Raw genomic sequence first — 24,945 nt, 5'->3', positions numbered from 1 at the left:
ATGTAGAAAGTTTTAGGATTTGTCTTTAAACTAGGAAAGGATTTAATGTTTCACCCAGACTATAACAGAGAGGAAGAAAGCAGTGCCCTGGGTTGTCTGGCTCTTCCCCCAGAGGTTGTCTTGCTCTCCCAAATCCTGGTTAAAGACTTCAGGGAGCGCAGCAGGCTCAGAGAGACTTGTCTGTTTGGAGTGTAACTAACTGTACTCCCAGCACAGGCTATGCTTTGGGCTTTAGATAGTCTCTTTCTCTTAAAAGCAAACCCAGAAGAGATTAAGGACTTGCTACTGGAACACTGGAAAATATAAAGTAGTCTCTGCACTAAAGGTGATATTGGCAAATAACTGGTTCTTTTTCTATAGTTTAATGCCATTAGAATGCTGCTAGCTGTTTAAGAAATGTCTGTGCTGAAGAAGGTGCTAGGTACAGACATGTCTCATTTAATGAAATTTGGTTTTTTTACCTCTTAGTGAAAGAAATTCACCAGGAAATGGTTTTGGGGTTCCTGAAAGCAGCTAAAACACCAAGTTGTCTGATGAGTTGTTGGTTTTGCTTTTCTAAAGGCACAAATTTGCCCAGAGGTCACAATAAAGAAAGTGAAGAAAAGACTTTTTGCATGAAGACTTGTTAGTGCTTTTAGATGAGCCCTTGGGACAGTCCCTTTGCTGTCAGTGGGACAATCAGTCTGGGTTGAAGTTCTAAATACTTGTATGAGTCTCTGCAAGGAGGAACACGTAGTAGATATACGGTGCTGCAGCCACTGGCATGAGGAAAGGCAAAGTGAGAGCCTTGAGCCCAGGCTTGTTGCTGTTTATGCTGGCTCCTTGGATGCACACTGCTCTAGAGGGGTTGCAGCAGAGAGGAAATTTTGCAGGAGACTGTGGATAAGACATGTGTGGAAAAAACCTGTCCCTCCACAGGGAGTTGTTCACATGGAAAGGGAGCCAAAAAGTTTCAGAGAAATATCTAGTGAGTGTTGCAGTGATGAAAGGCAGATTTTCTTTCCTAGACCTTACCGTCAACATCAGTTTCCCCTTCTGCATCCATCAGCTTCAGTGTTTGCAGCCCTGTGGAACTATTCCTGTGCACAAATAAAAAGCACCATTGCTGCTGTGAGAGAGGACGGTGGCAATGTGTTCATTTTTGTGTAGCTGGAATTGGAATCAGAGGAATATGCTCTGACCCTGGCAACCTAATTGGGCTGAAATATCTTTATATTAGGGCTGTAATACATAGGGCAGAGATTGTGAGGAACTGGGCAGTATTTCTGCAGCACTGTGATGCCAGTCAAATTGGGAAAGGTGGGTGTGCTCAGTCCTGGATACCTCTGGCTCAAGGAGACATCTGCATCCTGTGGGTCACCTGTTTATCTCTGAAGGAGTTGTTAAAGCAGAGGGAAAGGAAACTGGGAGGCCTGGAGGGAAGGTGGAAGCTATGGGAGAGCCAGACAAGGTAAATGTGCCAGCTGCTGAAGGAAAGAGAAGATGAAAGGGAAAAGAAGAGTGAAGAACAAAGCAGAAATGTCAAGGAAAGGTGGTGAGGGGAGACAGGAGTTGATGGTGCTAAAATTAGATGGAGAATGGGGACAGGGAGAGCTGATCCGGTGCTCTCCTTTTGGACAAAATTCCCACTGAAGCTGCTGTCAAATCTGGCCTGGGGAAGGAGGAGAACTGGAGTCCAGATTGGAAAGCAAGGGAAAGGGAGGGGGGCAGGTGTCCCTGCAGCACACCAAGTGCTCAGAGAGGATTTCCCTGGCCCCAAGGGGAGCCAGCCCTGCTTCCCTTGGGACACACCTCCCAGTGCAAAATCAGCATCCTGAGTATATGAGTCTGCACCGTGTTTAACCGTTTCAAACCAATCTTTGCAGGTGATTCCTAATTATATGCTGCTGGTCACAGCCCACAACAAGATAATTAAACCCCTGCCATCAATTAAATGTGATTCCTGCGTGCTGAGGCGCAAGCAAGGAAGGCAAAAGACAAAGTCGCCAAATTTTCCTCTGGTGGCAGTTATGGGAGCCAGCTCTGGAAACCTCTCAAAATCTGGGCAAAACCAAGTAAGATCAGCTAGACTTGAACTAGGGGTAAGAAATATTTTCTGTTTATTCTCTGGTGTGTGCAGTTCTGAAGGGTACAGAGAGCTCTTTAGACTATTCTGATGACCTGAAGGCATGTGCTCTAGGAAGTGGTGTATCAAATCATCCAACCGTGAAATTTGCAAGTAAATGGATACTTATAAACTAAAAAAAAAAAATCTGACAAAAGCATGGAAAATGGGGCCCAAGGACACTCCCTCTTTCAGTGCTGTTAGGTAGTGGTAAGAATAATGTAGTATAAACATGTTTTTCTTACATTTTCAAGGATGTATGTTTACCCTCTCCTCTTACATTAGCTACTGTATGTGTTAAATGTCTTTACAGATATTATGTATACACTGAATCACACACAATATTCTTCAAAGTCGGTGGAAGTACTCGCACATTAGTGAGTTTTAAACAAAAAGCCCCTCCTGACCCCTTGTTTCCCTCAGGTAAGCAGAGAGCTCTGTTCCCAAGGTTGTCAGAAAAAGTAAACCACATAGTTTTAGACCAGTTTGTCCATAGGGGTCTGATGGCTGTGGTGTGCTTGTGATACAGCTCCTCAAACTGGTTCATCTAGGAAAGGGAAGGGAAGAGGATAGTCTGCTCCCCAAACAGTGCAAGTGAGAGGAGAAGTCGAGCCTTTGACATCTGACTGCTTTATTTCACCCAGCAACACCTCTATTAAAAACTCTCTGCAGTGTTTCTGTGTGGCGTGGCGAGCCAGCCAGCAGCAGGGGAAGAGGCAGTGCTGTGACTGAGGTAAGACCTTGCCTGCCCAGACGTGTGTGCGTGTGGTGGGCGCTGACGTGCCCCACTGCACACCTGGGGTGGGGACTCCCACACCCTGCAGACCCCATCCCTGCAAGGACCACCTGCCTGCGGGCAGCTCTGCAATACAGGGATGGGCACTGGGGGTCTTGGTGCCCTGGGGGTGATGGGCATGCAGGGTGGGCACTGGGTGTGCGAGGTGGGCAATGGATGCTGTCACAGAATCGCAGAATTGTTCAGGTTGGGAAATACCTCTAAGATCATCAAGTCCAAGTGTTAACTCACTATAGGCAAGTCCACCTTGAAACCGTGGTCCTAAGTGTCACATCTATACGTCCACAAGTACCTCCAGAGATGGTGACTCCACCAATTCCCGGGGCACTCTGTTCCAGCCTTCAGTGCTCAGTGAAGAATTTCCCAATGTCCAATCACACCTCCCCTGCTGCAGCCTGGGGTCGTTTCCTCTTGCCCTGCCGCTTGCTACCTGAGAGAAGAGCCGACCCCTACCTGGCTATCAGCTCCTTTCGGGGAGTTGTAAAGAGCGATAAAGTCACCCTTGCCTCTCCTTTTCCGCAGGCTGAACAGCCCCAGCTCCATCAGCCGCTCCTCCTCAGACCGCTGCTCTCCCTGTCCCCGGCTGGGAAGAGTCGGGGGCTCCTTTCCCGGATCCCCTTTCGTGCCCGCCCTGCCCGGACCGCGGGGCTGGCGGTGCGGGTGGAGCCGAGCGCTCTTCCCCGCCCCGAGGAGCGCCGGGATTCACCCCAATAACAAAAACAGTAGGGATGTAATGGTTTAGGGGAGCGGAGCCTCGGCCCCTCCGGCCCCCGTCCCTGCGGAGCCGGGGCCGCCGCTGCCGCAGCGCCGGGGCCGGCGGGGCAGCCCTGCCGCGGCTGCGGGACCGGGCGGCGCGGGAGGCTCGGCCTGTGCAGCCCCCTCCCTCCCGCCTCCCCTCCTTCTCCTTCCTCTCTCCTCCCCTCCCTCCCCTCCCTCCCTCCTCCCATGCCAACCTGCTGCCGCCTTTGTCGGCGCAGCCCGGCGCTATGGCATCCTGCTGGGGCTTCAGGCTCGGGCTCTTCCTCCTCCTCCTCCTCCTCCTCCTGGCCGGGAAGCGGCTGCTGCAGCGGCAGACCCAGCCCTGACGGCCGCGCTGCCCGCGCCGGAGGCAGGCGGAGCCCGCAGGTGAGCCCCAGGTGCGGAGGGGGCGCGGGGCGGTGGGAAAGGGGCGCCGAGGACAAGAGCTCCCCATCTCCAGCGCCAGGGATGCGCTGAGCACCCCGAGGTGCCGGGGAGCGGGGTCAGCACCGGCTCCCCCCGCCGGGCTGGGAGAAGGAGGAGTAAGTGCAGGTAAGAGACCCCTCAGCCCCTGCGGTCCCCACCGGTGCCCCGGGGTCCTGCCTCTTTTGTTAAGCTCTCTAGGAAAAAGGATACTCCAAAATCGTGAAACTCCGTCTAGGACTTTGGCAGCTCCACTTTAGTCCCGTACATCCGGATCTGCTCGAGAGGAGCAAGTGGGTGACCCTTGGGCTGAGCCCCAGGGACCCCAACCCCCAAACGGAGTCTGAAGGAATGGGGATCAGGGAAACTGCACCCACCAGGGCAAGGGAGCAGGATGGCAGTGAGATTGTTGTAGACTTGGTGTGCAAAAATCCAGGTTGTCCTCAGATGGGATAAATTGCTCACATTTAATTAAATTAGGCTTTTTTTGTGTTTGTCTGTCAGTATTTTTAATGGTGTCTCCTTATACAGAAATTCCGGTAAAAAAGTGGCTTGGATGTGCTCTAATAATGCATTTGGAGGACAGTATTTGTGTGTGTCTGAATGGGCCAAGAGTTGGCAAAGAATAACCAAGAGTATATGATGCAGTAATAATTCAAGTAATTTATTTCACGGTTTTAGAATTATTGCACTTTCCCAGATCGTAGATACCTTAACCTGGATTGCATAACTGAACCGTGCAAATAATCAACCTAATGTTACTATGCAAGAAAAATCAATGGCAAACCCTGTTCGTCTTGAGCTCTTGCACAGCCGTGAGGCTCCACTGCTTTTATCCACAAGTTCCCTATTAATATACGCACTCAGACCCTTTAAAACCCGCTGAATTCTGGGCTGCTGGGGAAGCTGAAGTGTTGTGCAGAGTCCTTTTACAGCAGAGCCTGCCTCTGTTAAGGAGCTGGGTTTGTAAAGCGCGGTTTTCCAGGGCTCATTCACGCAAGATAAGAGCCAGAAAACAGCAGCTTCCTCCAGGGCCGTGCCCAGCGAGCCCCGGTGACCCTCGCAGGAGGCTGGCAGCGGGATGCCCGGGGGGATGCGGGCTGTGCATCGCTCCCGTGCCCGGCAGCAGCCAGCCGCTGGCGCCAGCGGGTGCACAGGCACCCTGAGCTCCCGGCGTGCAGGTGCTCCTTCCCTCCGGCTCTGAAGGAGTGAATAAAAACCACACCGGCGAGGCAGGGAGCCAGCACCCACCTCCACCCGCCGGGACTGAGCCCACCCTGCTCCTGCGGTCCGGAGGAGGCAGCCCGTGTCAGACTGGTCAGGAGGACTTCTCAATGAAAGGTGGAGAGCAGCAGTTGCCATTGCATGGGCAGGGCTCCAAAGTGTGTGTTTTAGTTTTCTTTTTAATGAGCAGCAGAAGGCTGGAGGGAGGAGGAGGAATAAGGTGTGTGGAAATGGGCATTGTTTCCCTGAGTGCCAGCTCCTGTGCCTGTGTGCAGTGGAAGCCAGATGGGGCTCAAGGTCCCCATTCCTTCATCAGAAATTTCTTAATGTTTTGACAGAGAAATGGATTTTTGAGTGTGGGAGAAAACAAGAACTGAATTCCATCTTGATGAGATACATTAATGTAAGGCAACCGTCGCCTGCCTTGTTTTATAGTACCTGGTGTTGGGAAGGCAGGCTGAATGATGTATGAGCTCAAGTTAATAGTAAACCAGCGTATCACTGGCTCTGTATTAATGCTGTGCTGTGCTGAAGTCGCTGGCTCTTTCTGAGGGGATGGATGCAAGGATCACTCGCTGCCTGCCGTTGTGTTGCTGTAGTGGCATTCTAGGGTGGCCCTTTAGTCACCGTGGGGGGAACAAAACGAGGATGCTCTTTCCCTCTTGGCTGGCAAATCAAAGGGAGAGGGGAAATGATGACTCCAGCAGTCACATCTGTGTGTTAGCTGCACCTGCTGTGGGTATTGGGAAACCGGGAGAGCCAATGTCAGTGGCACAAAGAACAGGGAAGGAAATGAAGGAGGAAATAAGAGAGGAAGAGAACGTGGTCTGTATGCCAGTGGCCATGATTCAGACTCGTGCAGGGCACCTTGCCACCCTGCAGCTGCTCAGGGAAGTCAAGTGGTGGGACTGTCTCTTGAATCCTGTGCTAGGGTTTATCTACCCCAGTGTGTGCTGCCCTTGGACCACTTGGCAGGGCAGGATTTGGGCTGAAGGAGTCACAGGAAAGCAGCCAGGGCAACTGGGGAGCAGTACTAATTTAATGAATTCCTGTGTATGGCAAATTATAGGGTAGTCAAGAGATGAGGGGATCACCCCTACCCCACTGCTGATTTAGGAGGTGGTGAGGATGGGAAGGGCATTCTGGTTTTCCTGCAAGAAAGCAAGATGCATGAAAGAGTGTGCAGATTCCTCTGGTCTGGAGAACCACAGGGGAGAGGTTTCATGGAGGCTTGGTTCCTAAAGACACCAGAAAATAGAACAGAATATTCCCTTTGTGCAGCAGAAAGGTCCGCTGGGGATGGAGCTTGCAATTGTAATATTCTTGGACTTCTCCTCCAGAGGCTGAGACAGTGGGTTAGTGGTAAGATGAGAGCTCAGTTCATTGCTCCTGGTGCAGGGCAAGAAGACATCGATTTGTGGTAAGTCTGGAGCTCATCTGCGTGCTAGGAGAGCCAGCCCCCATCGACTGGCTGTGCAATCTGATGCTCTACAAGCCCATGCTGGGATATAATTGTGCTATTAGAGCAGCAAATGTCAAATCTTGGGAAGCTGAGTCAAAGCAGTCCTTCCAGTGTTAATATAACAAAATCATTAAGGATGAAATGTTAAGTGGCTCCTTTGGTCAGAGATGGTCTTGGTGAAAATAATTAAGCCAGATCTTATCCTTTTGTCTGGGGAGCTCCATGTGTCTGGAGACCAAAGTCAGTTTGAGGGGGGGGTTTGGAGGATGTGTGTGGCTGCTGGCAGTGAGGGTAAGGCACGGGGACCTTGGTGGAATTGAGGCCATCTGAGGAGACCCTGTGCTGCTGCTTTTGCTGTGGCTGCTTGCATTTGCTGCTTTTGATTGATTCGTGACCCTGTACTTTATTTAAAAGGCCTTCCTGTGCTTATTTCAGAGCTCTGCATTTGTGTGCAATGTCTAGCTCTATTCTGGTCCTGCTTTGAGAGACACTGAATGAACGTGGACATAATGGCTGAGATGGTGCATGGCCAAGTGCTTGGCACCCGGGATGTGGCAGCTCCTGGGGTGGCCTGCCAAGAAGCACCTGTCTTTGTTGCAGGCTGTTAGGAACCTTGACAAGAGACAGAGGAGCTTAAAGTGCCACTAAAATTTTTGGCAGGTTTTTACATCCCTGAACCAGGAAACAAGATTTCAAGGCCCTTATATATTATCCTTATGGGCTAGTACATCCTGTTCTTCACAGCCCCAGTCTGTTGATGCTCCACTAGCAGCAATGTTTCTGATGCTCTGGCACAAGGGAGCACTCATTTCCATGGTCAGGCTGAAGCCCAGAGATATCTTTCACACCTGAAATTCTCTCACACCACAGAGCTGTTTGTGAACAGCCAAAGGGTAAAGGAGAAATTATTCCAGCTCCTAGCTAGCTTTCTTTTCCTCAAGGGCTATATCTGAGTTTGCAACCTGCCTTTTCAGCTTCCACCTCCCATAGCTGAGTCTCAGTTAAATGAATTGGCTGAATTCCCACCTGAGCAGGTTCAGCTCTCTCCTGGTCACCCTTGTTTCAAAGCAACATGAAGATTGGGGGTATGCAGCAGGGCTTTCACCCAGCTTACTGAACTTGTCATCATTCAGCAGCCTTGCAAATCAGGCTGCATCTGAGTTTTACCAGATTCATAGTGGTCAGAAACCTGAAATTAAAACCTCTGATGACACAAAGAATCGTTTGGTGCAAAGCAAAGATTTTCAAGGAGCTGTACCTAGGATATCCTCACTGGGATGAGAGAGTAACGACAGAAGGGTGGGGAACAAAATGGGTTGTCACTTTTCAAAAATACATTAGCACAAACTGGCTACTTGGGTGTTTTACAGGAGTGTGAGTGGGGAGAAGGCAGGCTGCTGGCAGGCCAGTGTAGGGTGTGCATCAGGCTGTGAAAATGTATATCCAGGTGAGGGGTTGGCAAGAAGCTGTGAATTTACAAATAGGAGGAGATAGTTGCTCTTGCTGGTGTTCAATCCTGGAGGTGACAAAAAGACATATTTTCGCTCCTGTCCCAAGTGGCAGATTTAAAACATGCAGAAAATTGACTTGGAATGCCAGTCCCCTGTCAGCTGGCAATGTCTCTGAGCTCCACACGTGAAGTTTATTCTGTGAGAACTTGGTAGCCTCGGTGGTAACTAGCAGAGTTTGGATCTAGCATGGGAGCATCATTTATGGTGACATGTCAGAGAAATACAAAGGCAGGCTGTGAAAGAGGCTGTGCCTCCAAGCACACACTGCTGAGAGAAAAAGGATACAAGCACCCTCCTCCAGCCTTTTGCATTATTTCTTGGAGCTGAGCACAGAACAGTAAAACATTTTTTCTCTTTTGTCAGCTGGCAGAAGAGTTGTGCTGCTGTGCATAATACAGGAGCTTTAAAAGCAAACATGCATGCAGCAGAGGTGTTGGAAAATCCCTGTAGCCATCCCTTTCTGAGAGTTGTGTTTACAATCACAGAAATACATTCACATTGCTGCTGCTCAGCTCCTGATCACACACAGTAGAGAAAGATGTTATTTAAATAAACAACTGAGTTCATATGGAGACTTATTTCTCATTCTTTTGGGTAACTATTTGTTATGACAGCTGAAGTACTCTGACTTCTGACACTGATAGCAATCACTGATGTGTAATGTCAGGGCAGGAGATGAAACAGGAGCCCAGGATTCTGGAGTGGTGCTCAGGAGTCCTGAGGTTTTTGACCAAAAGGTTCTTTTTAGAATGAGTAATAATAAACCTTGCAATGTTGACTTCAGTGCTTTGCCATTTGGGTGGATATTCTGCACTTGATGGAGGAGAGGCCAGTTCCAGAGGTCATCAAAGGGTGGGAGTGAATGGGAGAAGATAACATACCTTTTTGGGAAACTGTGGAGATTTTTGTCATTCTTATCAGTAAGAATAACAAAGACAGAGTGACCAAACATAGCAATTGGCAGACTGCATCAGCCTGTGCTCTGTCTTTCCTAGTAGCCAACAACAGAGACACCAACAAGGATATTCACAATAGATGGATGAAAAATTGTCAACATCTTTTCCTAATCCATAGTAGCTAAAGGTTGGTTTCAATTCTGAAAGTGCAGGGGTTTATATTCTCCCCAAGATGTTTGCTAGTGTTAGCTGTCCTTGTTCAAGCTGTTCCTGTTATCCACATAAATGTGAAGCTTTTGCTCTTCACCTCTGCCCTGTCATTTCGGGATGGTGAATGGAAATGCACTCTTAGGCTTACTGGGAGCACAGCACTGAAGAGGATGTTCTCTGTCCTTGATATTTCTCTGTCTTCAAATCCATCCTGATTGGCAGCCAGCCCTCTAACATCTGCTGGATTGGTTTCAAGGTTCAGTAAGATTTTTTTTTTAACTCCTTCTGTTCTTTGCTAAATTTTGGACTCCAGAGTCCAAAAGGGGCTCATGCAGACTTTTCATGTGGGACCTGGCAAATTTTCCATTCCTGAATCTTATACTTAAGAAAAGGTATTCCTGGAAAAAAATTGCCACAGTATCCAAAGGAGATAATTCAGAGTAGAGGAGAAAATAATGGTTTGAAGTAAGCAAGATGGCAATTATGTTCTCAGATAACTTCTAAAAACATGTCAGAGGTTTATTGACAGAAAATCTTCCTCAGAGCCATTTGCATTCAGATATGAAAACATGTCATGGTGCAGTAGATCAGCCCTGGTTAGGCTAAGACTGGAATGATTGCAGACAATTTGATGCTCAAACTGTGCTTTGAACCACTCATAAATTGGTAAGAAATTCTATACTGAAATTCTGTGCTGGCTGGGATTGTCTATCTGCCATTAGTTCAGCCTCTCCAAAGCTTCTGCTGTTTGTTCACTTGGTTGCTTTAGTAGACATTGGCATAAAGGAGCCTTCTTGGATAAAACCCTGATTCCATTTAAGTATTGATTTATTGGATGCCAGAATTGCAGCCTGAAGTTCAGAGCATGAGGATAGGTTATGAAAGCAAGCACTGGATGGCATGGTTAGGGAGTCAGGCCCCATCTCTAGCTGAGTTGCAAGGCCCTGGGTATTACCTGTGGGTGACTTACAATCTTTTTTGTGTTGCTGTAGAAGTGGAACGTGGTTTCCAGGCTAAACGGCAAAATACACTTAAGCCATGGAGTCCAACCAGGAATCCTCGCTCTTCCTGGTGAAGATATTGGAGGAGCTGGACACCAAGCAGAATACTGTTTCTTACCAGGATCTCTGCAAGTCCCTGTGTGCAAGGTTTGATTTATCCCAGTTGGCCAAGCTCAGAAGCGTGCTGTTTTACACAGCTTGCCTGGATCCTAATTTCCCAGCGACTTTGTTCAAAGACAAAATGAGATGCACTGTAAACAATCAGCAATCAAAGAAAATCATGGTTGCAGCAGATATAGTAACAATATTCAACCTCATACAAATGAACGGGGGAGTGGCCAAGGAGAAGCTTCCAGTTGCGAGGCACAAAGTGAAGAAGAAGGAGTCCTTTGAGTCCTGCAGGTCTGACACAGAGATCTGCAATATGGCAGACTGTGTGCTTGACTGCGTGCCCAACTGTGAGCTCAACGACCAGGACTTTAACCGGGGCTTTCCAGTCAGAAGGTCTTCGAAATGCAGAAAGATGGACTGCAAAGACTGCCAGCAGTTCGTCCCCTCATCAGAGCCCAACTTCTTGCTCGGTGTTAATAAGGACATGAAGGGCCGGGCTGCCTCTCTGGACAGGCTGCAGGCACTGGCTTCCTACTCCATCGCCACGTCCCCACCGTGTGAGATGCAGAGTACGTACTTCCCCATGAACATTGAAAATGAATCTATTTCAGACCAGGATTCCTTGCCTATAAGTGCAGGCATAAAAGAAACTTTCATTTCAAATGATGAGCCGTTCATGATGCAGTCGTGTGTCCAGAAAAGAAATATATTCAAAGAAGATTTTCATAATCTGATTACAATATCTCCCAACTTAATACCATCCAACAAGACACCAGAAGATGGACACAGAGAGCCTCAGAACAGGAAAGAAAGCTCTAAGCAGACTTTCTTCAACCACAGCTTTGAAATGCCATACAGCAGCCAGTACTTGAATCCAATTTATTCTCCTATACCGGACAAAAGGCGAGTGAAGCATGAAAGTTTAGATGATCTTCAAGCTTCAACATATTTTGGCCCAACTACTGTTCTTGGACCACAGGAAACCAAAAAGTGGACTGGAAAGCCAACCAAGCAAACTGCCTGGCCAGCTAAAAGCTGGAGTTTAAATACTGAGGAGGTCCCTGACTTTGAGCGCTCATTTTTTAATAGGAAGCAGTCTGAAGAGAAACCACGATACCAGAGTTCGAGCAACCCATCTCCAAACTTTCCTTCAGTTGACAGGCATCAGTCCTACCTAAATGCAAAGGATCAGCAGCCACTTATGCAGGCAAACTATGCTGTGAAACCCAACGGGCATAAACCTAAGGAAATTCCTTCCATTCTAGATGTGGAGAAACATGAGCCAGTCAAAAAGTTTAAGGATAAAAGCATTAACTGTACTTCTGTCCAGATCTTAAGCATTGACAGGACCATGAGTGTTGGGACACAAACGGAGCAGCAGGTTCTGGAGCACAAGAAATGCAAGGATTTGTGTGCAGCAGGCCAAGCCAAGTACGGCGAGCGGCACTCTTTGAAGCAGTCGGATGACGACTCTGAAATCGTGAGCGATGACATCAGTGACATTTTCCGGTTTTTGGATGACATGAGTATCAGCGGATCCACGGGAGTGATGCAGTCCTCGTGCTACAACAGCACTGGTTCCTTGTCTCAGGTGCATAAATCAGACTGTGAGAGCTCACCTGAGCACAATTTGACTAAGATCTCCAATGGGAGTGCCTGTAACAAACTGGATAAAGTGGTCAGGACAGATGTCAGTAACACAGATGATGAACTGAAAAACAGTGTCTGCAAATTAGTCTTGAGGATTGGTGAAATAGAGAAGAAACTGGAATCTCTCTCAGGTGTCCGAGAGGAAATCTCTCAAGTCCTGGGAAAATTAAGCAAGCTGGATCAAAAAATCCAGCAGCCAGAGAAGGTCAGTGTGCAAATAGATCTCAACTCTTTGACAAGCGATGCCGCGTCAGATGAGAGCAACTCCCCGCAGATATTTCAGTGCCACAATACTCCTCATGGGGGCAAGCTGGAGAATAATCCAGAATGGTGCTGCTCAGATGCCAGTGGAAGTAATAGTGAGAGTCTTCGAGTAAAAGCCTTAAAAAAAAGTTTGTTTACTAGGAGATCATCAAGATCACTAACAGAAGAAAACAGTGCAACCGAATCCAAAATAGCGAGTATTTCAAACTCTCCCCGAGACTGGAGAGCTATTACCTACACCAACCAAGTTGGCATTGCAGAGGAGGAGGTGAAAGAGAGAGATGGAGGAGAAAATAAGGACTGGCACAGGAAATCTAAAGAGGTAATTTCAACTTTAACTCACATAAAAAATGCTTAAAAATAATGTGGTTATGAATGCTTTCCATAGTCATCACAAGCCTCAGGGTATGACAATGCTTTGCCCTGCCATGTTATGCCTGCCTTTATTGTTATCATAATTGAGTGATTTTGTACCTGTAGGTTCTTGCTTGGCAACTGCAAAATGCCCAAGTTGCTTCAAAAAAGCTTTGCTTTTTTGAAAAGAAAGGGTGGTAATGTGGGTGTGACATCTTGCGAAGGTGATGGTATTCTTCATCATCTGCAGCAATATAAGAAGGCTTTGGTGAAAAGGGTGTGGGGAAAATTGAAATTGTCTAGTGATTGTTTTGGAAGGGATATTTTCAAATTGAATTGTGGTGGCTTTTTTCAGAGAAGTATGTACATATTTAAAAGCCAACAAAATAGATGGATTCAAATCCCTCAAGGAAAAAAAACCCTTGTATGTGTGCTGTGAGATGCTCATTGTAGTTATGTTCTCTCTATCTGACTTTTCATAGTCATTTAAATTAATCTTAAGCCTCCTGTTGTGGAACTGCAGCCTAGCTGTGCTCTTGGTTTGGCTGGGCAGAAAAGCTCTGCCCATCCTCCCAGCAGCTTCCCTGTGCCCCCTTCAGTGACCCCATGGATGTCCTGGCTGCCCTTGTGCAGGGCTCTGGCCGCTGCTCTGTGAAACTGCACGGGGTGGGTGCTTGTTTCTGTTTGGGGAGGGGTCTGCAGCCCCTTGTCACTTGTGAGCACATGACAGGCAAGCTGTGCCTTCTTACAACAGGGAGTGAGGGCAGAGAAGGGTTGAGAAAAGAGAAGAAGAGGTTTGATGGAAAATTGGGTGAACTAGAAACCACAAACTGTGGGTTGTTGCTAGACTGCAGAGGGGCAAGAAGGCCATCCTCAGTCAGCCCAAACCTTGGCTTTCGTGCACGTGTCTTTGCTTAGGATGATATGGTGATTTTGAGAGTCCCTTCCAGACTCCTTCAGAGGCCTGTGGCTGACACTGGATGGTACCATGGATGCTGCAGTGTTAGGCTGGGGGTATCTCTGAAGAATACTTCATGTTTGGATTTGATCTGGAAACAGAAGCCTGGAAGCCTGCTCGTGTCTCTCAGCTTTTGCAGATCTGGGCTTCTCTGGATGTCAGGGCCATTTTCAGAATATTTTTTTGATCTCTGAACAGCACAAACCCTAAATTTCTTCTGCTTCATCAGTATTGTGTTCGTGTTGGAGTTGTGTCTGTAAAATACCTCAATACCTCTTTGGCTGGTTTGTGAGAAGAAGGTGGGCAAATGGATGAAGGCCATCCAAAACCTTCATCCTAGCTGGTCTATTTTTTTATCATACGGTGCTTCTGAAAGGAATATCTCTGTCTTTTGTGTTTAACTCCCTCATAGTCTTGTTTTTTTCTCTCAAATTCTTTTAAACCCTATTGCAGGCAGACAGGCAATATGAAATCCCACAGCCACATAGACTCTCTAAACAGCCAAAAGATGCTTTCTTGATTGAACAAGTCTTTAGTCCTCATCCCTACCCTGCATCACTCAAGTCACACATGAAAAGCAACCCTCTCTACACAGACATGAGGTTGACAGAGCTGGCTGAAGTGAAACGTGCCCAGCCATCATGGACCATAGAGGAATACACGAGGAATTCGGGGGATAAAGGCAAGATTGCAGCCTTGGATCTACAAGTAAGTCTCATTTGTTTAATTTGAATGGCTTGATTGCAAATAGATGTTGCCAGAATATGCATTTAAGAAGGGATTTGGATAGCTCAGGAAAGAGCTGTGGATTGTTGAGTCTCTAATCTTGCTGATCCCTATCCATCTTGGCCAGGGACAATGTAGAATGTGAATGTTTCATTGCTGAATGGTGATCCTTGACAGGCTGGTGGTCCCAGCTTATTCTGCAATGGAGAGATGTCTTCTAAGCCATCATGGCTTTAGTAGCTCTAAAGAAGAGTTGGGAATAAGGGAGTGCAGGGGTGAACTGGCCCCTAACTGCAGCAAGGCAGAGTGGTGCAGGAGCTGGAGCTACTGCCTTTTCTTCTGCCTCTGAATTATTCACAGGGAATTGCAATGCTAGGTTTGGAGTTTTTTTCCATTTTACTAGGAACACAAGACATCAAATACTTGTAGAAGATGTTCAATACCATGACTGGTTTTGAAACATATCACTGTGGAAGCTTTGAAGTGGCTGTTGGAAACCAGCCAGGCAACTAATGCTGTGTCTAGTTTGCATTTTGGTTCAGCTCATAAGTGTGCAGGCTCTTGTGCAACAAGAAGAGGAGACACATTCAATTTTTTTTTGCATTAATGTTTTCCCAACACAAAATCACAAACCTGACATAAAATGAGCACCCACATTGGATACCCTGTGTAGTCTGATAAACACAATGCATCTTTTAGGAGGGAAGATACCTGTGCAGAAGTTTAAAGAGGAGATCTGAAGAATGACATCCAAAATGAGTCAATACCAAAGAAATGTTGAATTTCTTGGTCTCAAAACCCAAAATGTGTTGCACAATGATATCGACACTGAAGTGCAAATAACTGTATATCCTTTATATGCACTTTGACAGTAGAATGTTGTTACAGTGAGCTCATGGGCACTCTGTGCCCCCTGCCCCAGGACCCTGTGACTCTGATCAGATAACCCTGGACCCCTCCTTCCTGCCCCAACGGGGTTGGCAGAGAGCCAGAGAAGCCCACCCTGTCCAAAGTCTATATAGACCCCTGACATTTCCTGTTCGTCCTCTTTTACCCCACTCTCCGCATGGACATCACAGAATAAAGAGAGCTGCACCAACATAGAATGTAGGACAGTGGAGAGGTCTGGTGCTGATCTCAGGCATTTTGGGTTCTGTGGGCAGAAGTCTGTGGGGTGCAGCTGTGCTCAGGGAGGGAGTCTGCTTGTCTCCACAGCTGTCTGCCAGGGAAAGTTGCGTGGAAGAGTCTGAGTCTTTGCTGCTCCATGTCAGCCCTCAATGGCTCAGTGGTTAGGTGCCAGCTCCAAACCCATCAGACTAATCCCTAGGAAAGCATCAGGATTCTGAGCCTCAGGATTCTGAGCTGGCTGATTTGGATTTGAAACCATCACCCACACAGTGTTGTAGTGCAACTCCCATGAGTGTTTGTGCAGGAATTTGTGCGCGACAAATTCACCTCCTTGCTTGGCTCATGCAAACTTCCCTGTCCTCACCAGCCCCTGCTCTTTGCTGTGGCTGAAGTGCACTCAGAGAGAAAGCGAGCAGGCTGCATCTTGCCTCAACTCCCTGCTGCTTTTTGGGTATTAAAAGCTTTAGAGGGCTTACTAAATTCCTAACCCTTGCATTGCAGACTGTATGCTAGAGTAGGAATAGGCTGGAAGAAGTTCCAGTGCAGCAGGCAGTCACAAAGCATCACTTACCTGCTGTGTGAGGCAATAAGGGAGGTGATATTTGGAAACAAAGCCCCTCTGGGAGAAGTGTTCTCCATCTGCTTCTCGTTGGGCTGTTGTGTTCTCTGTAAGCAGCTCTGCATGGCTGTGAGCAAACCAGAGAAATCGGCTTATTGCCATCATTTACCTTTAGGATAAAGGTGATAGAAGTTTACTGGTTTGATTCTCTCCCTCCAAAAAGATTGTCAGAATTGCATCTACCCTGCAAAGCCCATGTCTAGACTTTATAATGAAGCTTACTGACGAACTTAAAAAATAGACACAGACTGATGAGTGGGTTTTTTTCCCAGTGATTAAGTTTATTAGAACTGAAAGTAAATACATTATGCCTTAATGAACATTCCTACGTCTGGCAATGAAATGGGAAAGGAAGCTGATTAACAGTAATGGGCCTTTTTAATAATGCATCTTCCTTCTGAAGTAGTTAAAAGGTCAATGCCAAGGCAGATGGGTCCAAAACTGCAATTTCCTTGGAGCATGGTATGCCTATCTTTGGGTTTTTTTTACCTTTGTTTACTTAAAATTTCTCCTGGAGCCTGACAAGTCTGCTGGGTTTTCCTTCAAAAAAAGAAATTGCAAAACTAGTCAGTCCCAAAGCTTGTCCCAGGTGTGGGCTCTGTGTGAGATTCATTGCTTTGCTTTGTGTATGATGATCCACTGGGATGAAACAGTATCAGGCTATTTTCTGATGCCTTTAGAGATGAGATTGCTGCCTTTTTTCCAATGCTGAAACAGGTCATTCAATGCACTAAAGATAAAATCACAGATGTGGCTGATGGCCCCTGTTTCAGCATCCTAACACTATCATAGAGGTGTCCATTAAATGATCATAAAACCATTGCTCAATTTTTATTGTTTATTTCTGAGATCGCTATAAAATCACTTCTTTTAGAAGTTCTTTACATAAAATAAATACTGCTATCAGGAAAAGCAAAGTTTCAGCCAGTAGCTCGTGGCCACAAAATCTGAATTAGTCAATTAAAGGCTAAAGGATTAGTCAAATCCTTCTCAAGTCAGCTGGAGTTTCTTTGCAGGGTCCAACAAGCTTTGGATCAGGACTGTTACAAGCACAGAAATGGTGTGTGTTAGGGTATTTTTGCCATAATATTTTTATATTGAATATTTTTCTTTTTTTTTTTTAAGAAATGGGATTTTGGAGCCTCAGATAAAGGAGACAGCTTTGGGGAAATGCTGTCATTTTTCAAAATGTTTTTTTTTACTTAACTGCTTTCTGCTGATAAGTTCAACATAATGCGTAGCGTTTGGGTTTCCCCAGTTTTCCTCTCATTTTCCTCTAACATAGAGGTTAAAGGGGGTAAAAAACAAGCAAAGTTGAAATGAAAAGCTTTAAGAGCTCATAAATGCTTAGGAACAAAAAGCTGTAAGACATAAAAACCAAGTAATTCAGATGGAAATACTGATGAAGTTCTGCAGGTTGCCTGTGTCCCCAGTAAATACCATTCCAGAGGAGGGGTCTGTAAATTGCCCCTGCAGCAGGGCTGGGTGCTGGATGGGCTGGGTTATCATGCCCTGCAAGCAAGTCACAGTGCCAAAATTAGGGTTAGCTTTATGAAATGTAGTGCATGAGGAGCATATATTAAGAACCTTTCCCATCAGCTGAGCTTTAATAATTTAAAAATTATTAACAGTAACAGGCCGGCACTTGCTGACACCTCTGCTGTCGAGCAGATTAAAGAGATCTTATTTAAATGCCATCCAGGATGACGAAGTTTCCGGTAAATCAGAGGTACGTGAGGGATTTTGGAGCAGAATCTTACTGTTCCAGGAGTCTATTTTTTGCAGTATTTTTTTACCACTTTCGTCAGCTTTATGGAATTGGGACCAGGAGATGAAGGGGTGTGAGAAGTGGCAATAACCCACTTTATCCTGACAGCAAATTCAGGTGCAGCTGGGAGGCCTCCAGGAACATCTGCTTTGCTTACTTATTTTCTTAATGGCAGACCCCAGACAACTAACAACTGTTTCCTTTCCATTTTCAGACTCAAGAATCTTTAAACCCCAACAACTTAGAGTACTGGATGGAAGACATTTATACCCCTGGCTACGATTCCTTGTTGAAGCGGAAGGAAGCCGAGTTCCGGCGAGCGAAGGTTTGCAAGATCGCTGCGCTGATCGCAGCGGCCGCCTGCACCGTCATCCTGGTCATTGTGGTTCCCATTTGCACCATGAAATCCTGAGCCTGGGCACACACCTGTGACTCCCAGCCACGTGTGTCTCGGGCAGCTCACACTGTGTGTCAAATGCCTGCTGGCTAAACTGTGAGGAGTTTGCTGAGCAGAAATGTCCCGAGGCTATCCCGGTGGAGAATGAAGGCAGGACGCAGAACAGCTAGAGATACATTTTTGGCAAAGTCCTATTTTAAATAACAGACTGTGTGGTGGAGTTAATGGGAACTCAGATTGATTTTTATGCATTTTTAAAAGTGCAATATTTTTTTTTCCTAAAGGAATGATATAATGTTTTACAGAATCAGTGACTGATGAGAATCAAGGCAAAAGAGGAAGGTTGAGCTATGTTGCATTTAAAGGAGGTGTGGGTAGATGGAGGTAGCACTGTATAGGAGGGAATGTTGTATATGCATTACATTGAGGAGCTAGGGAAGTCTTAACAGCTCTCTACAGTGTTGAAAACTCTGAATGTATTGTATTTATTTTATAGTATTTATGTATTTCATGATCATTTGTTCGAAAGCAGACTGTGTAGCTGTGAACAGAGTTCATTCTTACGTTCAGATTAAAAAGGGCTCTTTGTATTTGGTCTTGCCCTAAGACCCACTGTATCATCACTGAGTATTTAGTTAAGTGCAATGTGCTGCAGACCAAAAAGATTATGTTTTAAAGCAATCACAAGAGGTTTTAGTTACTTCTGTTGAATAACATTTGCATAGAGCTGGCAAACTTGCCTTGCCAAAAGGTTATTCTTTACCTCTGCAGACAGTGAAATTGTCTCAATTTCACTCCTGCCAGCAAGCAAAGCTGGCAAATCAAAGCAACACTCTGTTAAAGTTCTTGGAAATGTAATCTGAACAGTCTCAATTTTTTTTCCCCACGAAGTCTTTGTGCCTTTTTTTAGACTCTAGGTTAAATAGAACTGTTTAATTTTTTGCTATTTTAAGCCCATAACATAAATCACAGCATAATGGGTACTAATGGAGGTCCTTTTCCTGCAAGCCTTCTACACAGTTCCGAGTACTCCTCAGGCAGCAGGGCTGGTGGTTACTGAGCACTTACATTAAGGGCACAATTTCTCAGCACTGGTAGAAACTTGCTGCTGCTGCAATGCATTCAGCACAGGAAGATCTTTTGCTTCCCTCTTGCTAATGTACTTAAGAATGATGGTTGAATCTACTGGACAGCAAGCAGTCTGTATCCCCTGGGAATTGTCCATCTGATGCTTTAATCCAAATGCAAATAGCAGGTTCGATAGAATTCTCAAGGTGGGACAGAAATTGCCTGTCATGGTTAGTGAAAGCAAAAAATCCAGACAGTATTACTCTTCTGTCAAGTATAGGAAAAAAAAAGAAAAAAAAAGGATTTTCAGGAAATAATATGATCTTGCTGGTCCTCCAAGGGAAAGGAGATTCTTTTAGTGAATGCTCTTTATGTAGGGTAATTTTGGTTTCTTCAGAAGCAGCCTCCCTACACATTGGCACACCAGCTAAGAAAGCACTGGATGCTCCTTCCTCTGGCTCTGTGGGATGTGCTGCACTCACTGTTTGTTTCTGACTGGTTTAAAAAAAGTATTGAGGGGAGAGTGTGTGGGAGGTGAAGGCTTTGTAGTGACTTCAGATGTGTGTCAGTTCTTTCCTGCAGTTGGAGAGCTGTTTATGTGCTGCTCACGTGCTGTGCTTTATTTAGGGATAGGTGATTCCTGAGACTGTTAATCTATCAGAAAACCAAGGGTAAGCACAGCGTTGGATGTCCCATCAGCAAATAGAGAACAAGAATAGGCCCACAGACAAAACCTGTGCCTGCCTGGCCTGAATCCTCACCCAAATTCTATGACTTTGGCCCATTCATAATACTAAGATAATTTCTCTTTCCTCCCAGATGCTGCAGGATGGAGTCACAGCAGGGAGGGAGCAATTCACACTATCTATTTTAGGCTGCCTTTGGTTATGGTGTGATTCAGAGCACCTGAGCACAGGAGCTCAGGATCCGTGTGTAGTAAATATAGGCAGGTAGAGAAACCTCTGGGGACAATTCAGAGCTGCCAGCAAGATATCTAATATTAGACATGTGAAAAACGCTCTGGAGGACACTGCTCCGCAGTTTACCTCATGCACAATTTAGGTTGGTTGTCTGTGTAGAAAAACCCATTCCTGGTTTCAGGTAATGTCAGGAAGCCCTCTGACACCCCTGCTTGGCTGTTGGGGTGAGAGGTGTGTCCCTGTGGGGCACAGTGGCAATGCCCCATCTGCTCACACCAGCAGTGACAAGACCCTGGGAGGGCAGCAGGAGTGGGGACAGAGCTCCTGCCTTCTCCAGCCCCTCTTGCATGACCATGGATGGTCTGGCCCTGCTGCCCCCAGCCCCAGGTCAGCAGCATTTCACCAGGGCATCTCAGTTGTCTGATTTTAGAAAATATCAGCCTAAGGGGAGGTGGGACATGGCTGTGGGAGGTGTTACTGATCACAGGGTTTATCTGTGCAACTCATCCAGCTGGCACCAGATAAGTCTTGCATTAGAGATGCCCAAAATCCTGGGAAGGCTTTGCAGGTTATGGAGCTGTGGGTGATGTGAAGAGGGCCCAACCCAAGCACTCAACATCCCAAGCATCCATGCTGCTTCCTGATTTACTGAGGTGCCTTTGCCCCTCCTTACTTGAGGCACCCACGGCTCAGTGGTTTCCTTGCACACCAGGCTGTGGTTTGCCCTGGATGCCCTCCTGGGGCTTCATCCAGCTCCTGCAGCCTCTGGAAGCATTTCCACAGTGCCAGGAGCCTGAGGGGAGCTGGGAGGGCAGAGCCTGGCTCCCTGCTCCACAAACACCTCTGTGAGCCACTGCCCTCCCGTCTCCTCCACGCCCTGCTGCCTCTGGCAGCTCCCTGGCACCACTGGCACGTACATCCCAAGCCATTCCCAGTGGGATTTGCATCTGGCACAGAGCCCTTCTTAAAACAGGCAAGGAGCTGGAGCCATGGGATGCTGCTGCTGGAGGAGAGCAGCCAGGCAAGGAGGAAGCCTGCACAGAGTGTACAAACTAGGTGAAATCCTGACATATTAACCTGCAAGAATATCGTGATCCACCTTGTGAACCAGTTACCAACTAGAATACACTGTATACCATATGATAGACTTTTGTATAAAAAAAAAGAAATTAAAGCTATAGGTACATTGTAATCCTTGGTGTGATTGAAAAAGTGTCCTAGATTGTATTACTTAATTAAAATTATGATGAGCATATTGAACTGTTTTTTCGTATTTATGCCTTATAAACTTGATATATTACAAATGATAAAACTGCAAAAACTATAAGAAAAGATACTCCATTTTGGGGGCAAATTCCATTTTGCTTTTCCTAAAAAAAAAAAAGAGTGCTGCTTTAAATGAGCTTAATAAATCATGTGTGCAGAAGAGCAAGAGTAGGATATGTCCCCAAATGACTTTTTAGGATTTTTTTTTTTTATGGGGCTTTGGTTAATGTACTATGTAATAATTTTATTTTATAATGTTACTGTACAATGTTGCCTTTTGGTTCATTTAAATATAACACCAAATAAACTTGAAAATTACAGTGTCCTAAGTTTTAATGAAACAGTTATAGTAATTTATTACTCCATTGCTTTTCCTCTTTTTTTTTTTCCCAGGGACATCAAGATAGCCATGGGATGTGAGTGTCTCAGTGTTAGATAACTAAGCAGTCTATCTAGTTCTTGGCAGAATTGCTAATGGATTTCTAACTTGTGAAATAATAAGATGGCAGAAGATAATGAAAAATGAATTTGTTTGGTTTCTTTTAAAAGCCCCTTTGCATCACATTGTTTGGGCTTCTGGAAGATTAGCTCTTGACACTAATCATGTTTTATTTTATAGGTTATTTCATGACTGAGTTTTGCCATATCAACTGTTTTAACAAGGTCATGACTAATATTTTGCTATTTGTTTAACTTAAATGTTTATGCAACCACTGTCCCTTTTATGTCAGTACTATAGATAAGTGTTTATAATCACCTGTGCACAGGCAGTCAGTTGACTTAGGGTCCCTGGATGAATTTAATTTGCTGCTTGTGAGTTGTTAATTGCAAAATCATGTTGTCTTAAAATGCCAGGTGTTGAAACACAGGTAGAGCTGAACCTACCACTGTCAGAAGTTACAGAGGGCAGTGGTGGAAGAGGACACATAAACAATGTGCAGTGGCATGAAAACAGTAATGTGAGATGCTGACTTCCTTCTCTCTGCTGCACAAACACCCTCAGTGCGTTGCTTTAGCAGTTTTGGTCAGGATGGGGAATGCTGAGCCCTCTCTGCAGGGCCAGAGAACAGCTCCACTCTTGGCTGCTCATATGTGAGTGAGGCTGCAGCCACCACAGGTCCCCGTGGAGGGACTGTCAGGCACAATTTGGTGTTGGTTTCAGTTTTGGAGATAGTTTTGTATTAATTTGCACCAATGGTTTATCATGGGTTTGCATCGATTTCAGGTTTTTCTCTTGTACCCATCAAGTCCAGAAGCTTACAAGTAGGAGTGCCCTTTTGATTTTTACCTTACAGCATGAATCCAGGAGCAGGAACATTCATAAAAATGCTAAGTGGGACCAGGCTTATGCCAAAAAATCCTAAGCACTCTGGCACAGCATTGCTCAGCCATGAAGCTGTGTATATTGGATATATAGATCTCATCTGGGTCATCGCTGAGCTGGAAGATGGAGCAGCTGCCAGGTTTCTGTCTGCTGGATGGAGTCACTGAGTCTCAAGGTAGAAGAAAACTCCTACACACAAATGTTGTATTGGCAACCAAGGCCCAGCCCCAGGAGCTCAGTGCTGCTTTGAATGGAGCACAGCAATTGATTGTCCTGGTTGAATAAATCCTTGATTTCAGATCAAGCTCTGGTGAATGGCTCTGGCTATTGCACAGAAAAGTCACAAGCAGAATATTGGATCTCAGGGCCATATACTTCCTTTTGAGGAGCTCCTGTGTCTCCATTTAATTGCATCTGCAAACAGAAGGAGGGAAAGCAGGCAGTGCCCTGTCTGTAGCAGTGCACTCCTATTGAAAAGAAAGGTCAGTTGTGCTGGTGTGCATTTTGGGAAAAGTCAAGCACCTAGGGAAGTAATTGTGGAGATTAGGTGATTTTTTTAAATTTCATTTTTTCCTTGCTATCTTTTCAGGAAAGAGCATTATCTTGTAAAGCGCTGTTCTGCTAGTGGTTCTCCAGCAAACGTGGCTACTTTGGATGACTTCTGAGACACTGGATAACTTGATATCTTGCAGGCTGTTATCTGAATCTACAAAGTTCACTTAGACACTGGAACAGAATCTTCAAACAAGGAACAACTGGGTGTCATCAGCCAATCTCCTCCCATGAGTAAGTTCCCCATGGTTTTATATATGCTCTCCAACACAGTATAAACTATGTGCAGGAGGGCCACGAAGCTCTTCCAGAAGCAGCAGTACATTCACACCTTCCCAACAGCAACAGCCTGGGATTTTCAAGGGACACCAGATCATGGCCTTGGATGAGCCCAGCACAAGAAAGCAGCTGTGCTTGGACTGTGCATGGCACCACAGGGCACTGCTGGCCCTGGTGGGGCAGCAGTGCATGGTGGGGAGATGTGCAAAGCACTTTCTGGATCAGGGAAGTTTTCTATGAGGCATAGCACAGTACAGGGTTGAGGAAATGGTGGGTGTCTGGAGATGTGGCTGCTACTGAGGCTGGAGGCTTTTAGAAATTAAGAGCATTGTGGCAGCAATTACACATCCTCAGTCCTGCTCCTCCCTTCCCTCCTGCAACCTGTGGAATTTGGGATATTCCTCTGAAGTAAGTTTCTGGACATACAATGAAGGCTCAGATCTTGCCTTTTCTCAAAGTTAACCAGATTTCCTCTGTAAAAAGAGGGATTTTTCTACCAGACATTGATGCTTTGGCCTCAGCTAAAGAAAAAATTCTGGGGTTTGTGATTTCCTTGTCCCACTGGAGAGACTGACAGCACTAAGGGAATGTTACCTGGCCCCTCTTCTCATCACCCCCAAAACATCATGCCCTAGAAATGGCAGGGCTGCAAAAAAAACCCCCATTTACTTTCACGTTGGGCTTTGTGGGAACCACATTTCCTGCCAGTCTCCGCAACCAGAGGGCTGAACACTGATTTCATTTATTAAGGATGGAAATATATGGGTGAACTCCTCGGGTAGGAACACGCAGTTCTGATTGCTGGTTCTTCAAGAAAAATGGGAAATCCTGCTATTCACAGCAGAATTGCTCTGTTTTCCCTGCTCATTTTGAGCCTGTGTGCAGTGTGCTGTCTGTGTGCTGTTCCCCAGCACGTGGCAGGGGTCCAGCCTGTGCCCACAACAGCAGGTGCCCCCTGGAAGAAGGGGAAAAGAGGGAATTGCATACAATAAAAAATGAGAGACTAGAGAAATGCTAATTATTTTGTCTGTCCCTGGAAATTATGTGGAATCTGCTCCTTTTTTGAACAGCTTTGCTGTAAACTCTGCTTTAGTGACAGACATATCACTGCATTGAAAAATCCTCCTGATCTGCTGTCCTGCCAGACTGCCACACTTCCTACAATAACAGAGATTCATGTTGTGCAGCATGTTTTT

At 46.0% G+C, this 24,945-nt stretch overlaps 2 protein-coding genes across 6 annotated transcripts in view; both read left to right on the top strand.

The window, feature by feature from the left end:
• Positions 1–2,833, top strand: part of WDR93 (WD repeat domain 93) — a 68,909-nt gene extending 66,076 nt beyond the window's left edge. The window contains exon 15 of the mRNA XM_085588865.1: positions 1,866–2,833. Coding sequence (XP_085444991.1) covers positions 1,866–1,869 — 4 coding nt within the window. The 3' untranslated portion in view covers positions 1,870–2,833. The remainder of the gene's footprint in view (positions 1–1,865) is intronic.
• Positions 2,834–2,917: 84 nt separating this feature from the next.
• Positions 2,918–21,935, top strand: MINAR1 (membrane integral NOTCH2 associated receptor 1). 5 transcript variants are annotated; one of them, XR_014957617.1, is made up of 4 exons: positions 2,918–4,025; positions 10,357–12,712; positions 14,115–14,410; positions 18,158–21,935. XR_014957617.1 is itself a non-coding variant. In XM_021537605.3 (4 exons), the coding sequence occupies exons 2-4, from the start codon at positions 10,403–10,405 to the stop codon at positions 18,353–18,355; spliced, it is 2,763 nt and encodes a 920-aa protein (XP_021393280.3). In that variant the 5' UTR covers positions 3,681–4,025; positions 10,357–10,402; the 3' UTR covers positions 18,356–21,935. The 5 variants fall into 5 exon arrangements, 4 of the variants coding, with proteins under 4 accessions (XP_021393280.3, XP_085444993.1, XP_085444994.1 ...); XM_021537605.3 differs by having other exon boundaries at positions 3,681–4,025; positions 14,156–14,410; XM_085588867.1 differs by having other exon boundaries at positions 3,681–4,036; positions 14,156–14,410.
• The last annotated feature ends 3,010 nt before the right edge of the window (positions 21,936–24,945 follow it).

This window comes from Lonchura striata, chromosome 10 (assembly GCF_050655825.1).
Source record: "Lonchura striata isolate lonStrDom1 chromosome 10, ASM5065582v1, whole genome shotgun sequence".
Lineage (NCBI taxonomy): Eukaryota > Metazoa > Chordata > Aves > Passeriformes > Estrildidae > Lonchura > Lonchura striata.
Note: the sequence above shows the minus strand (reverse complement) of the source record. Positions and strands in the feature narration are given on the sequence as shown.